We start from the raw sequence: 15000 nt of genomic DNA, 5'->3' as shown, positions 1-15000 counted from the left end.
TGGGAACAGGTTCCCGTCCAGCCTAATTATACACAGACTACAGTAAACTACTGTATCTTTATCAGTTATCAGTTTTGTTTTCTTCCGTGAAAGAGAATGCATGTAAAATCTGCTCCTTGCTCAAGAAAAATACTGGACAAAAAACAACAAAGACCCCCCCCCCACACACCCTCCAACCTCCCTCTCACCCTCAAAAAAGGAAGAGAATTTAACAATATGCAACAAAACAACAGTTTCCCCTAAGAAAACACATCACAAGACACGATAATGCACAAAATTCAAACTGCTGCCCCACCTTTCGTTTTTCTCCAGGGACATTTAAAAAAAAAAAAAAAAAAAAAAAAAGGAACTTGTAACACATTGTGACGCGCTCCAGATGTTTAGTCTCCACATCCACATCCACATAACACTGAACTGCACAGATTCCATACAGATATACACAGGTAGGTCACAAATCACCGGACCATCACTTATGCAAACGACCAACCACATCAGCACAGTCATTAGTAGCTACACGTCATGACACCTCGGCCGTCTTACCATGTCCGAGCCGCTGGAATCCTGAATGTGAACAGCACATTGCAATCATCAGTCTTTAACAGTGAAACCTCATATCAACACATTCTTATAGATTTTTTTTTTCTTTTTTTTTCCCAAATTTAAACCAAAAACATCAAGCAAGCAGAACAGGACAAAGATGGCATCCAAAGTTTTAAGACCTCTGGAAATCCTCCATTCTGCACGTCTGACACCACGCAATGCATACCAAAGATTTGTAAGAGTGCAAACTGAAAAAAACGATTTCCTTTTTTTTTTTTTTTTTCCCCCATCTTTTTATCTAATTGTGTATGTACAAGTTTCTAGTCTGTCTGTGGAAATAAGCATTTTTAGGGCTTTATAATTATGTTTCATTTTCTTCTTCTAATCTGGTGAAAAAAAAGAATGGTATTATATTTACTACCATTACAATAACACTAACAACAGAGATGATAATAATGATAATGATCATGTCCATGCGATTATTTAGGCTACCCCCCCCCCCCCTTCCCCCAACACTGAAAGGCCAGTTACACTGCACACACCACCAGGGAGCTTCTGCACCTTTCAAGTGATAAGAATGCGTCGTATAAGAATGCAGAGGACAGCCCCCTCCTTCCTGTTCCCTAGAACGGAAGGAAGGAAGTGTTTTGAGGTCAGAGCAGACCTGAAATAATTAGTTGTCAACGACATGTACGCATACCCTTCAAGTGAACAGTTTGTCCAGGCACTGACGGTCACAACAGCCGAGTGGTTAGAGCGTTGGACTTTCAATCTGAGAGTCCCGGGTTCGAATCTCGGTAACGCCGCCTGGTGGGTAAAGAGGGTGGAGATTTTTCCGATCTCCAACCAGGTCAACGTATGTGCAGACCTGCTTGTGCCTGAACCCCCTTCGTGTGAATACGCAAGCAGAAGATCAAATACGGACGTTAAAGATCCTGTAATCCATGTCTGCGTTCGGTGGGGTTATGGAAACAAGAACATACCCAGCAAGCTACACCACTACCTACATGGCGTGGTATTAATAGTCACACGCATAAAAGCTCACTTGTGTACATACGACTGAACGTGGGAGTTGCACCCCACGAACACAGAAGAAGTAGTCCTAGCATTCTGAGAGAGGATGTCAGCCTTCTGACCGATCAGTTACTCACGGCTATCATATCCAGTTGGTCTGACAACATAGCCTATGTTCTGTCTCGTACACTGCACATGTATGCTGCCTCAGGGTTGGATATTGTAATGTTTGCGTGGTGTTGGCAGAACACAGCAATAAACAATAAATACCGAAAACACAGGAGGACGGCTGGCAGGTCTTTTACTTCATTTCGCTCTCGCTCTTCAAGTGACGTTTATATAGCTATGATGTCATGATAGAAGAATATTGCGTCATAACAAAGGGAGATTGTCAACTATTTACTTTCGCTTCTTAACATTAAGCTATGATTCAGTCATGGACACAACAGATATATATATATAAATCATTATTTGCACACGGAGGCTTTTCCACACCTGGCAACGAACATGACAAGTAACATAAAAATGATGATTCAATGATCTATATTGTCCTTGTCTTAATGTCCTTGTCTAAGTGGGGGGGAATCAGATCGTGTCTTCACACGTCATGCTGCCTCAATAATACTATGAGTGAAAGAGTCAGAGACAGAGACAGAGAGACAGAGAAAGAAAGAGGGAGTGGAGAAGGAATGAACGAACGAACGGACGAAAATTTATTTTTCCAGGGATAAGCATAATGACAAGAATGCTTTTTTCCACCCAGCCCTGGGGTACAAAATTAAATAAATAAAGAATGAAAGAAAAAGAAACGCAAAAGAGTAAATAGAGAAAATTCATATCAGAAGAGAGGAAAAGAGAGAGGGGGGTGGGGCGAGATAAGAGAGAGTAAAGAAGAAAAGATGAAATGTGAGACAGACAGAGAGAAGGTGGGGGTGGGAGGGGGGGGGGGACAGCAAAAGACTGTCAGTAAGAAACCTAGTAACTGTAATATTTCAATTTTTTTGATTACTTAAACAACAGAAACTTGACATCATTGAACAGTGAAATATTCGTTGTTTTTCTTCAAGTGTATTTCTTATCTCAACTTTACTGGAGTGTCTCACTCTCTCTCTGCCTCTCTGCCCCTCTCTTCTGAAGTTCACTTCATTTTGTGTTGTCCAAAATACTATGATGAGTATGAACTTAGGGAGTTGTATATTGCAAACAAGCATTTCAATCATCCTTCCAGCTTCAAACTGTCGCTGTTATTCACTAACAAAAAAAAAAAAAAAACGTTCAAACACGTCTCGCCACTTACATTTACAAAGCTTTTCAAATCAGAAATATGTAAATTATCAATTATATTATTTATTGTCTTATTCTCATACCAACCTCTAGATGTGTTAACCTGTGTTGATACGGGTCAAAGACCTAATCAATAAATATGCCAAGACTCAAGACTCTCTCTCTCTCTCTCTCTCACACTCTCCAGTAACGACTACATACGGATGATGTGTATAACGTAACTGAGTGTTATTAGCCACGCATGTAAGAGTTATTATTTAGCGTATATCATTTAGGTGTACAAATGTCAATTGAATACAATATGTTTCATGATGTGTATTATGTATTACTAAGGTGAGGACATATTACTTAAAATTAAGGTATGATATATTTATGTTATCTGAACGAATGTCATTTTTCAATGCACGATGCGATGTCTATGAAGAAATTGGGACACCCTTTCATAAGGGGCAATGGCCTATAAATGAATAAACCATTCATTCATTCATTCTCTCTCACAGAAAAGGAGAAACAGGGAGAGAGAGACAAACATTGAATGGAATCCTGCATATCAATACCAGTTCTGCGTTCTTTATCCTGCAGAATGAGTCACAAACCAATACCACGACTTTTGTTACCATTTTTTTTTTTTCTGCTCAGCTGGTCCATAGTACTTTATCAATGTTTCAGTCACACTGTCATTTGTCAGTTCTGTTCCCCCATGTTGCTACAATAAGTTGGGTTGTTGTTTTTTTCCTGTGCATCATGTGTTTTCTGTCTCCCACAAATCATCTTGGACTCTTGTCCCTTAACTCACTCAGTACGGCCAGTCCTCTCTTCTCCTCTACACAGACCCCTCGGATGTCCAGTGGGTGTCTGAATGACCCAACCTTTAGCTTCCGTTGTCAGAATTGTGGTATTCTTTGCCATGTCTTCAGTTTTAGAGCCTTCCGCTTGCAATATTTTGATGATGGTAATTGGGGTGAAATGCTGTTAACGTTCATGTCTTCAGTTTTAGAGCCTTCCGCTTGCAATATTTTGATGATGGTAATTGGGGTGAAATGCTGTTAACGTCGTCTCTTTCGCCGTTCGTATGGAAAGAGTTAAAACATCACTTGCAGTTAAAACATGTCTGTACGTGTGACGATTTTTCATCTGCATTCAGTCTACCTCCTTTTTGTTGTGTAATTATCACTTGGCTGTGTAGTAAAGGAAAATGAAAGTTTTGTAAACTGCTATCACAGCACACGCAATGATTTATTCAGGGAAAAGTGATCCTATATAACCCACCAAAAAACAAAACACACACACACACACACACACACAAAGAAAAACATCATAAAACAAAACACAAACAAAAATGATACAGTTTAAAAAAAGATTATTCTTCTCTGGGGTTTTTTTTTCGGGTAAATGTTCACCATTTCCTGGAAACATTTCCATATGTTCCCCCCTCCCTGACCCTGTCCTGTAACAGAAGTGTCTTTGGTCTTTTCTCGTCACTTGGTCGAGGTAAGGAAAGAATATACTCCAAATTAACTCTCTCCATACGAACGGCGAAAGAGACAACGTTAACAGCGTTTCAGCCCAATTACCATCATCAAAATATTGCAAGCGGAAGGCTCTTAAACTGAAGAGGTGAATGTTGACAAAGAATACCACAATTCTGACGATGGAAGCTAAAGGTTGGGTCATTCAGACACCCACTGGACATCCGAGGGGTCTGTGTAGAGGAGAAGAGAGGACTGGCCGTACTGAGTGAGTTAAAACATATCTGTAATACAAAAACAAACAAAAAAAATCATCTTGGACTGTGTCCCTTAAAACATCACATGCAGTTAAATCATTTCTCTTTGCTCTCTTCAAACCACAAAAGTCAAGTTTCTTTCGGACTATGGGAAATAAATACATCCATTTTACCTGAAGAAGGTGACAAGTTAGAAATCAGTATCAAGATACTCAGTATCAGTAGCTCAAGGAGGCGTCACTGTGTTCGGTCAGATCCATATACGCTACACCACATCTGCCAAGCAGATGCCTGACCAGCAGCGTAACCCAACGCGCTTAGTCAGGCACTGAGAAAAATAAAAATAAAAATAAAATAAAATAACCCCCCCCCCACCCACCCACCCCCCACCAAAAAAAAAAATCACAAAAAAACAAAACAAAAAATAAATAAATAAAATAAATAAAATTAATAAATAAATAATAAATAATAGATAAATACATAAAAAATACTACAAATAATAATAACAATATTTACAAAGGCGCAAAACCTAGAAAACCAAAAGAAGGCAAGAGGAGGGAAGCTGCAGAAACAGGAGGGCAAAGAAAGACGCTTTGTTTCACAGACATCCTGGAAAAGTCTGCTGCCTCTCAGAAACGTGTTCCCAGCAGCGTCCACCGCCATCTTTAATCACTGTTGTTAACCAGCAGGAATCACACCATCGATGCATAATAAACAGATTTTTTTTTTTTTTTTTTTTTTTTTTAACAAGGTGGTCTTCTGACAACCAAACAAGAAATCATACGTTATTCTAACCTCTCGTTTCACAGCAAATTTCATACTGCTGAACCGCACTGCCTTTTCATTTTTGGAACACCACACACATCACCAGCTCACAAAGACAGTATTATTCACTTCTTTTTTTTTGCATACATCTACCATACCATGTTAGTTCATGACAAAAACAGTTCCAAACCATTCCATGGCAACAAAATACATGACAGCAAAATCAGAAGATGGGGGTAAGATGCTAATTATTAAAAAAAAATTTTTTAAATTGATCGAAAAAATCTCAAATGAGGGACAATTGCATATAACGAGTGCTGTGCCACCGCGTAGACTTACATGTTAACCCTTTGAGCCCTGACCACCGCTTTACCGGTGGTAGAGAAAAATGACATAATGCCTAGCCACCGGTTGAGCGGTGCGTAAACACTTGTGTCGTGTTTTGCTATTGGTTGACTTATATTGAAGAGCCAATCAGAAAAACCGTAATATTCTGACGTCAGCGAACATAGTACCAACATGGCCGCGCCTTTTCACTGTGTTTTGTTCATGTGCTTTGGATAAAAAAGATCGATTTCAATATAAGTCAACCAATAGCAAAACACGACACAAGTGTTTACGCACCGCTCAACCGGTGGCTAGGCATTATGTCATTTTTCTCCACCACCTGTAAAGCGGTGGTCAGGGCACTCTTTTTATATCTGCCGTGACACATTCAATACCTATTATTTGCAAATTTTGGCTCAGGAGCTCAGGCAGAAGGGTTAAAATTGCTCAGGAACTCAGGGCTCAAAGGGTTAATGGTGGGATGGAACCACGCAAAAAGTGTACAAGACTCAAAACAAGCAGACCAAAGCCATGCAGACTGCCTCACCTGTCCGGCAGTGTCCAGGATATCCAGGTGAGCGGGCTCTCCATCGATGCGACACTGCTGCTCATAGACATCCTCTGAAAGCACGCAGTTTTTACACGATACTTACACATAGTGCCTATCTTCTGTCAGACATCAAACTCTTAATTACGTAAGCGCTTTCACAAACACAGTCATTTGCACCGACAGGCTGCCTCTACCTGGGTAGAGCCAACTGACAGCTGCTTTTCAGGAGCTCTATCATTCATTTCCTGTGTCGTTCAGTTGGGCTTCAGTGAAGCACTCACACAATGTATGAATGTATGTATTGTATGTATGTGTGTGTGTATATATATATATATATATATATATATAGAGAGATATATATAGAGATATATATAGAGAGAGAGATATATATGTACACACGTGTGTGTGTGTGTGTGTGTGTGTGTGTGTGTGCATGTATGTGTGCGTGTGTTGTTGTTTTTTAATTATTAAAAAAAAAAAAAAAAAAAAAAAAAAAAAAAATATGTATATATAAACAAACAAACCAAAAAAATATGTATATATATATCAGGGTGGATATTACAACAGAATTTTCCCAGGGACAAATCTCTTGTTTTTGTACATGCGCCAAGTGCATGCTACACACAGGACCACAGTTTCTTGTCAAAGACTGTCTAAATGACTAGCATCCAGACAATCACTAAAGGTCTAATGGAGAGGGAGAGGATTCTGGTGACCAGGATTCAATCCAACATCCTCTGATTCTGTCACTCCCTAGGTATCTAGATACATCACTGCCACACCACCGCTTCACATGCACACGTATTTCAACCTTCCCGTACTATTTTCTGAAATCACTGAGATCTTACATGTCACACTAAAATGCATTAATTTAAACTGTGATCTCATACTTTTCTCCAAACTTGTATGTTTCAACAATACGGTGATACTGTATGATTTACAAAAACCCAAATTGTTCATCCTGATTCACTGAACCTGGGTTTCCAAGGGGAATTTACTATTTGTTAATCATTTAATCTCCTGGCCTCATTATTTGTTAATTTCCAGTTGAAAAACCACTGACCATGTGTTTGTTCTGTATTGTGCATGTGTTCTGAGTGGCTTGTTCAGGATTAAAGAGGCTATGCCAGTCTTGAATAAAAGCTAATTTGTGTTTACACATTTATTCTGTCTTTGCACATGTGTGTGCACATGTCAAATGATTGGTATAAGGACAGGCCCGGCGCTTCCTTTTTTGAGGAAGTGTTTGGGTTTGTTCCGATGTATCTTTTTATTTACCTGTGTGCTAGCTGAATTGGTAGCATAAGCAGCACTGACTTGAAGCTGTGTACCTTGTGAATGGAGTTATCACTCTTTACTACTTATTAATCTGAGTTTCCAAGATGACCGGCCCAACAGCAGAGTGGTTAACGTGTGGACTTTCTTCTTTTCTTCTTCTTCTGCGTTCGTGGGCTTCAACTCCCACATTCACTCGTATTTTCGCGAGTGGGCTTTTTACGTGTATGACCGTTTTTACCCGCCATGTAGGCAGCCATACTCCGTTTTCGGGGGTGTGCATGCTGGGTGTGTTCTTGTTTCCATAACCCACCGAACGCTGACATGGATTACAGGATCTTTAACGTGCATATTTGATCTTATGCTTGCGCATACACACGAAGGGGGTTCAGGCACTGGCAGGTCTGCACATATGTTGACCTGGGAGATCGGAAAAATCTCCACCCTTTACCCACCAGGCGCCGTCACCGTGATTCGAACCCAGGACCCTCAGATCGAAAGTCCAATGCTTTAACCATTCGGCTATGGCGCCCGTCGTTGGACTTTCAATCTGAGGGTCCTGGGTTCCAGCCCCAGTCGCGGTACCTGGTGGGTAAAGGGTGGAGATTTTTCCGACCTCCCAGGTCTACAGAAGTGTGTGTACCGGCTAGTGCCTGAACACCACTTTTGTGTGTATACACGTGCATAAAAGACACACATTAAAGATTCCAGAATCTATGTCAGCATTCAGCTGGGTTATGGAAACAAGAACTTAGCTGGCATGCACACCCCTGAAAAGTGAGTATGGCTGCACCTACATGGTGACGTGGTAAAAATGGTCACACACTTGAAAAGACAGCTCACGCGTATAAGTGAACATGGAAGTCGCAGCACACGAATGACGGAGGATTTCCAAGATCCAATTTCTGTTACTCTCTGCTGTGTGGTGTTGTAAAACACTGTGACATTAACCCTTTCACCGCCAGTCAATTCAGAGTACAAAATTCCCTTTGTGGCATAAACACAGAAAAGGCAGCGGCTAAGAATAGCTGGGGATTCCTCCTGCGATGTATAGAAAATATGGCCTATCCTACCACCGAACATAAAGAGCAGTAGGTTCATGGATAACAGACCAATGAATGGTCACCTTTCAGTGACATGGGTCCTCTACCATGCCTGTGCATAAATGCGAGCTTGGCGGTGAAAGGGTTAACAGCTAAACGCCTCAAAACAAATGCATACAGCTGTGCCAGCGTTGAGAAAAAGAACCCATCACAATCATGTACATAATGAATGCGTGTTGTAGTTGTTGCTCTCGTTGCTGTTTCTTTTGGTCAAGTTTAAAGTCGGTGTGGTAAGTAACGATAAGACAATTCTGTATGTACACTGTATACGTCTAGTTCACTGATTTGTTCATTATGTATTTCATTAGGTACTAGGTATTTCAATATTTCTTATTTCATTTCTGGTTGGTTTTTTTTTGTTTTTTTTCTGAATTTTAAAATCAAAAGAAAAAAAAGTAATTAAGATTAAGGAATAAAAACCACACACACACACACACACACACACATACACACATTATTTTTGCATGCACACACACACACACACACACACACACACACACACACACGCACACACACACACACATACACACACACACACACAGGAGCAACAATTCAACCATCTTGCTGAATTCATACCAATATCTATAGATTAAAAATATATATATATATATATTGCTCAGTTCAAGAAAAGATACTTGCCTATGGTGGGGTCATGGTATTCTTGGAATCTGTGAGATACAAACTGGATAACCAAAGCTGAAACAGAAAAAAAAAAAAAGCCATCATTACAAACCTAACATTAGCGTTCCACAAATGGCATTTTATGCATTTGGAACCAGAAATTTACGTCACTAAAAAAAAAAAACAAACAAAAAAAACACACACAAAAAACCAGAACAAAACTGGAACTGTGTTCGCTGAAAATACTGCAGTTCTCGGTGCCAGCTGACAGGTCCTAGGCCATTCAAAATCCAGCATATATATAAGGTAACAACCAAACAGTGTGTTGTCATTCAGTGTGAATCTTTAGTGCCTCAAGTATGATCTAAATTCAAAGTATAATGAAGAGGAAAAAAAAAAAAAAAAGGGCAGGGCACTGGGAAAGAAGTTAGTCTAAAGTACTGGAAAATGACCTATTGTATGAGCTGGAGGGCAAGGGGGGGGAGGGGGAGGGGAGGGGGCGTGGGGGGTGGGGGGGGGGGAACTGTGTTAAAAAAAAAAAAAAAAAAAAAAAAAAAAAAGAGGTGATTATTGTGGGTTTACTTTTTTTTTTTCCAAAATAGGCAGAGACTTCACGATCATTGTCTCTCTCAACCCCCCCTCCCCCACCCCACCCCCCCAAAAAAAAGTAACATACAAAAAAAATGAACAAACCAGACAATACAAAGTTCCTATTCACCAGGAGGGACGCTCACTCAGTCTGGCTCCGCGACTAAGCCATTATTGTCGTTAGTAGGGGGTTTAGTAGGTGGTGTCCTAAGTACGTTAAATCAGAACAGGCACCACTGAACACCACCGAAGTGACTCAGCAGCAGTGCAGGGTCTCCTCTGGTGTGTGGCCTCCTGGCGACCTAACATTGATGGTTCCCTGAGGACTGCCGACGCTGGAACTACGACGGACGAACCCGGGTGTGGCCGTGTATGGGGGAATCTAAATGAGCGGCGTGGGAGTAATGCCACTGAAATGGTGCAGATGATGGGGCAGCAGTTCCTATTCATCAGCTTAAAAAAAAATTAAAAAAAGATGAATGTGCCTTCTTTTCTTTAATTATTCAGAGACATCAGGATCACTTTCACATCCTCCCCTTCCCCAACCCACCCCACCCCACCCATTCCATCCCAAAAATTTACATCATTCAATACAGAAGAGCCCTACCCAACACATTAATGCAAACATTAGCCCAACACTCTGCTTATATCACAGATTGACAAAAGTTTACATTTGGGCCAACAGCAAAGTGAGAGCTGTATTATCAATGGTTTCTCCAGTCAATGGGAAACCATTTTCAGCTTAGTCTTTTGTGAAAGACTATGACTCTCAAACTGGCTCTTAGTGCTGCAACCTTGTGGGCTAGTTGGCCTTTGGGAACCATCCCAACGCTGACTGTCCTAAAACCCTCTTGGCCGAGAGAGTGGGGATGTACTTGGGCAAGACACTCTCCACTATAATCAAATTCTAGCCCAAATAGTCGGAACTGCAGTTGCCTTCTCTGCTGTTCTGATGGTCATAGTCGGACACGACTGACTATCATATATATAATGCAAACATTAACCCCTTCAGTGCCCCATGACAGATATTTCCATCCTCTTCTGATGTGCTAAAAAAAATAAAAAAATAAAAAAAATAAAATAAAATAAAATACCCCAAGAAGGAAATTTTCCTCTGCGTCATGAAAGGAGTTTTCCTATGGCAATGTCTTTTCCATGTGAAACTGTCACAACTGGATAGTGTGAACATTTTCCTTTCAGAAAAGTATTAGGTTTTACATATTTTCTTTCAGCAGTTTGCATGCTATGACTTTTTATAAAATTAACAAAAAATCATTACTCTCAGTGGCAAAAAAAAACAACAACAAAAACCTTCGAAAATAGTTGTCATTGAGGATTAAAAAAATTTAGAAAAAAAAAAGGATGGGCAATCAAATGGTTATTTTTCGACTGAATCACACAACCAGTACCTTCACATTCATTAACATGCTCACAAACCCCAACACACCTTCTGCAGAATCTAAATCACCTACATTCTGCAAGCCTGCTGGGTTCACCCCTCAGAATTTTTAATGTTAATTCCTTCTCTGGGCTCATGCTGGGGTTTTTTTTGTTTGTTTTGTTTTGTGTTTTTTTTAGCAAGTTTTATTCATTGGGTTTTCAATAACAAAGAAAAGGAAAAGAAGCAGGCGACAGAAAACTTTAAATGTGAACATGTCTAGACTGACATATGATATACTGGTATTCCTTTTCTGTAGGTTTCCCGGGAAAAAGACAGGAGAGAGAGAGAGAGAGAGAGAGAGAGAGAGAGGCGGAAGGGGCGAGACGGGGAAGGCAGGTTTGTATGTGTGTGTGTGAGTGTGTGTGTGTGTGTGTGTGTGTGTGCTTAAATGTGTGAGCATGTGTGTGTGTCTTCGTGTGTGTGTGTCTTCGTGTGTGTGTGTGTGTGTGTGTGTGTGTGTGTGTGTGTGCATGCTTGAGTGTGTGTGTTTGCATGTGTGTGTGTGTGTGTGTGTTTGTGTGTGCGTGTGTGTGTGTGCGCGCGCGCGCATGTGCACACACATGCTTGTGTGTGTGTATGCACATGTTTGTGAGTGTGTGCGCATGCACACATGTGCATGTCTGTGTGTGCTCATTGTGTGTTTGTTGGTTTATGCATGTGCTCATGTGTATGTGTGCAGGTGTGCAAATTTACATGGCTGTGCATGCATGCGCAAACGTGTGCATGCTTGCGTGCATGCAAACTGAGTGTGTGCAAAAGACAGCAATTCTAACACAAACATCCAAATAATCCTTGATTTATCAGCAATCTTACCAGAACTACACAGAATAAATGGAGACAAATCCATTGACATTTTGGTCAGCATCTCCCCTTACCAGCAACCTATCCTCCACACACACACACACACACACACACACACACACACACACACACACACACAAAGATAAAATCACAAAATTACAGGACCAACAGACACAAAAAAAATAATAGCACATGTGAACAGACATACTGTCATTCTCACACGCATGACAAAAACACATCAATAACAAAACAAAAGATGCTCACAGCTTAGACCACATAAAAAAAAGAAGACAACACACACACACACATACACACGCACGCACGCATGCACACGCACGCACGCACACACTCACGCACGCACACACACACACACACACGCACGCACGCACGCACGCACGCACACACACACACCCTTATACCACTCACTGCGAAAACACATTCGTCAAGCATTTTGATGTTTTCTAAAATAGTAAATATCAATAAAAATACACATGAACATATCTAAAACCACACACACACACACGCGCGCACACACACACACACACACACACACAGGGGGGGTCAAAGGATAGGTGTTTACAAAACAAGTCTGCAGAACACCCACAGACACTCTGGACACAGGGACAGGAGACACACACACACACACACACACACACACACACACGGAGAAAGATGCAGACAGACAGGCAGACAGGCAGGCAGGTAGAAAGCAGCTCTCAGACAAAGCCAGGCTTCCAGATCAGGTATCACACACACACACACACACACACACGCACGCACGCACGCGCACTACACAACACACACACTACACAACACTACAGCGATACCGGGGAACCATCGGATGTGAGGAGGGCTAAATATAACTCCGGCAGACAGTGGGCGATGGGGTGGGGGGGTGAGGAGGTGAGCGACAGGGGATTGAAGGGGATTGGAAGTCGCTGGGAGAGGAGAGGAGAGAAGGAGAGAGGGAAGAGAGGGGTGAAGGGAGAGAGAGAGAGAGAGCAGAGCTGAGTGAAGGCCATCGATACTGTACTGTCAGTTACATACACATGGTTTGCACCTGCCAGCAGGCCAGCAGCTGAAGACTAGGAAGTGGTCCAGCTATGCCCCTTGCTGTTCTTGTTCTTGTTCTGTTTGAAATCTTTGTCAGGTTTTGCAGCTGTTTTTGTTGTTTGCTTGAAGTTGTAGTTGTTGATTTTTGTTGGGGGTTTTTTGTTTTGTTTTGTTTTGGTTTGTTTTGGGGTTGTTGTTTTTTTCGTTTTTGGGGTTTTTTGTTGTTGTTTTTTTGTAGTCGTTGTTTTATTGCGTTTGTTTTTGTTTTGTTTTATGGTGGTTGTTTTTTTGGGGGGAGGGTTTCGGGGGGGTTGGGGTGTGTTTGTGGGGGGCGGGGGGGGGGGAGGTTGGGGGGTGTTTGTGGGGGGCGGGGGGGGGGGGGGGGTCAAGAAATTGTACAACAAAGCTGTTGAAAGGTTTCAAAGGGTAATCTGGTATACATTATAAAAGATAGGTGATACATGAATAAGTGTGTGTGTGTGTGTGTGTGGAGAGAGAGAAATAGAGAAGAAAAAAGAAGAAAGAAGAAGAAGATGAATGAATGAATTTTATTCCTGGCGGTAACAGAATATGCAACAATGCTTCTCCCAAAAGGAGAAAACTGGGGGGGGAAAATATAAACAAATGAATTGCAAACAGCATCACATAACATCAAACGAAAAAACATCAAAGCATCACATCCATAACAAATCATGGAAAGGACTACATGGAAATAGAACACATAAACGCAAACACACTCTTCAGAATAATGTATATGCGCCAAGAAATGTAGAGAAAATAGAGAAAGACAGACAGACAGACAGACCAACAGAGACACAGAGGGAGGGAGGGAGGGAGGGGAGAGAGAGAGAGAGAGACACACACTCCTGTAAAGTTGAGACAAGAAATACACTTAAAGAAGAACAACAAATACTTCACCATTCAATTATGTCAAGTTTCTGTTGCTTCAAGTAACTTGAATTCTTAACCAAAAAAATTGAAATATTACAGATACTAGGTTTCTTATTAACAGTCTTTCGCTACCCCCCCCTCTCTCTCTCTCTCTCTCTCTCTGTCTCCTCCTCTACACCCAATCCATCTTTCTCTACATTAAAAGTTATTATTTTAGAGTCAACCTTACATTAGTGGTTAAAGCTATGGACTTTCAATCTGAGGGTCCCCGGTTCGAATCTCAGTAACAGTGCATGGTGGGTAAAGGGTGGAGATTTTTCCTTCTTCTCCTTCTTCTTCTTCTGCGTTCATGGGCTGCAACTCCCACGTTCACTCCTATATACGCGAGTGGGCTTTTACATGTATGACCGTTTTTAACCCGCCATGTAGGCAGCCATACTCCGCTTTTGGGGGTGTGCATGCTGGGTGTGTTCTTGTTTCCATAACCCACCAAACGCTGACATGGATTACAGGATCTTTAACGTGTGTACTTGATCTTCTGCTTGCGTATACACACGAAGGGGGGTTCAGGCACTGGCAGGTCTGCACATATGTTGACCTGGGAGATCGTAAAAATCTCCACCCTTTAACCACCAGGCGCCGTCACCGTGATTCGAACCCAGGACCTTCAGATTGAAAGTCCACAACTTTAACCATTCGGCTACTGCGCCCGTCGGAGATTTTTCCGACCTCCATCATCAACACATGTGCCGACCTGCAGGGCTGACTACACGGCGGGGTAAATAAACGAAATGGTCATACACGTAAAATGTTGCGTATCTGTACGAGTATAAGAGTGCGTGACTGAAACCTGACTGAATGACACAGGAAACGAATGATGAGCGCCCAACTGATCACAGCTGTCAGTCGGCTCTATCCTAGTAGGCAGCCGGCCTGTTGTGCAAAATGACTCCATGTTTGCAAACCGCTTAGAGTTACAGCTTGGTCTTCGACCAAGGATAGACGCTATATAAGTGTCCAT

At 41.6% G+C, this 15000-nt stretch overlaps 1 protein-coding gene across 1 annotated transcript in view; it reads right to left on the bottom strand.

Moving 5' to 3' along the window:
- The window catches only part of LOC143297354 (GTP-binding protein Rit2-like), a 39363-nt gene that overhangs the window by 15621 nt on the left and 8742 nt on the right, over positions 1 to 15000 (bottom strand). Inside the window, exons 2-3 of the mRNA XM_076609661.1 lie at positions 9224 to 9280; positions 6204 to 6277 (exon numbers count right to left, since the gene is read on the bottom strand). Of these exons, the coding sequence (XP_076465776.1) occupies positions 6204 to 6277; positions 9224 to 9280 (131 nt within the window). The remainder of the gene's footprint in view (positions 1 to 6203; positions 6278 to 9223; positions 9281 to 15000) is intronic.

This window comes from Babylonia areolata, chromosome 22 (genome assembly GCF_041734735.1).
Source record: "Babylonia areolata isolate BAREFJ2019XMU chromosome 22, ASM4173473v1, whole genome shotgun sequence".
NCBI lineage: Eukaryota > Metazoa > Mollusca > Gastropoda > Neogastropoda > Buccinidae > Babylonia > Babylonia areolata.
The sequence above is the reverse complement of the archived record's forward strand: the minus strand, read 5'-3'. Positions and strand labels throughout refer to the sequence as shown.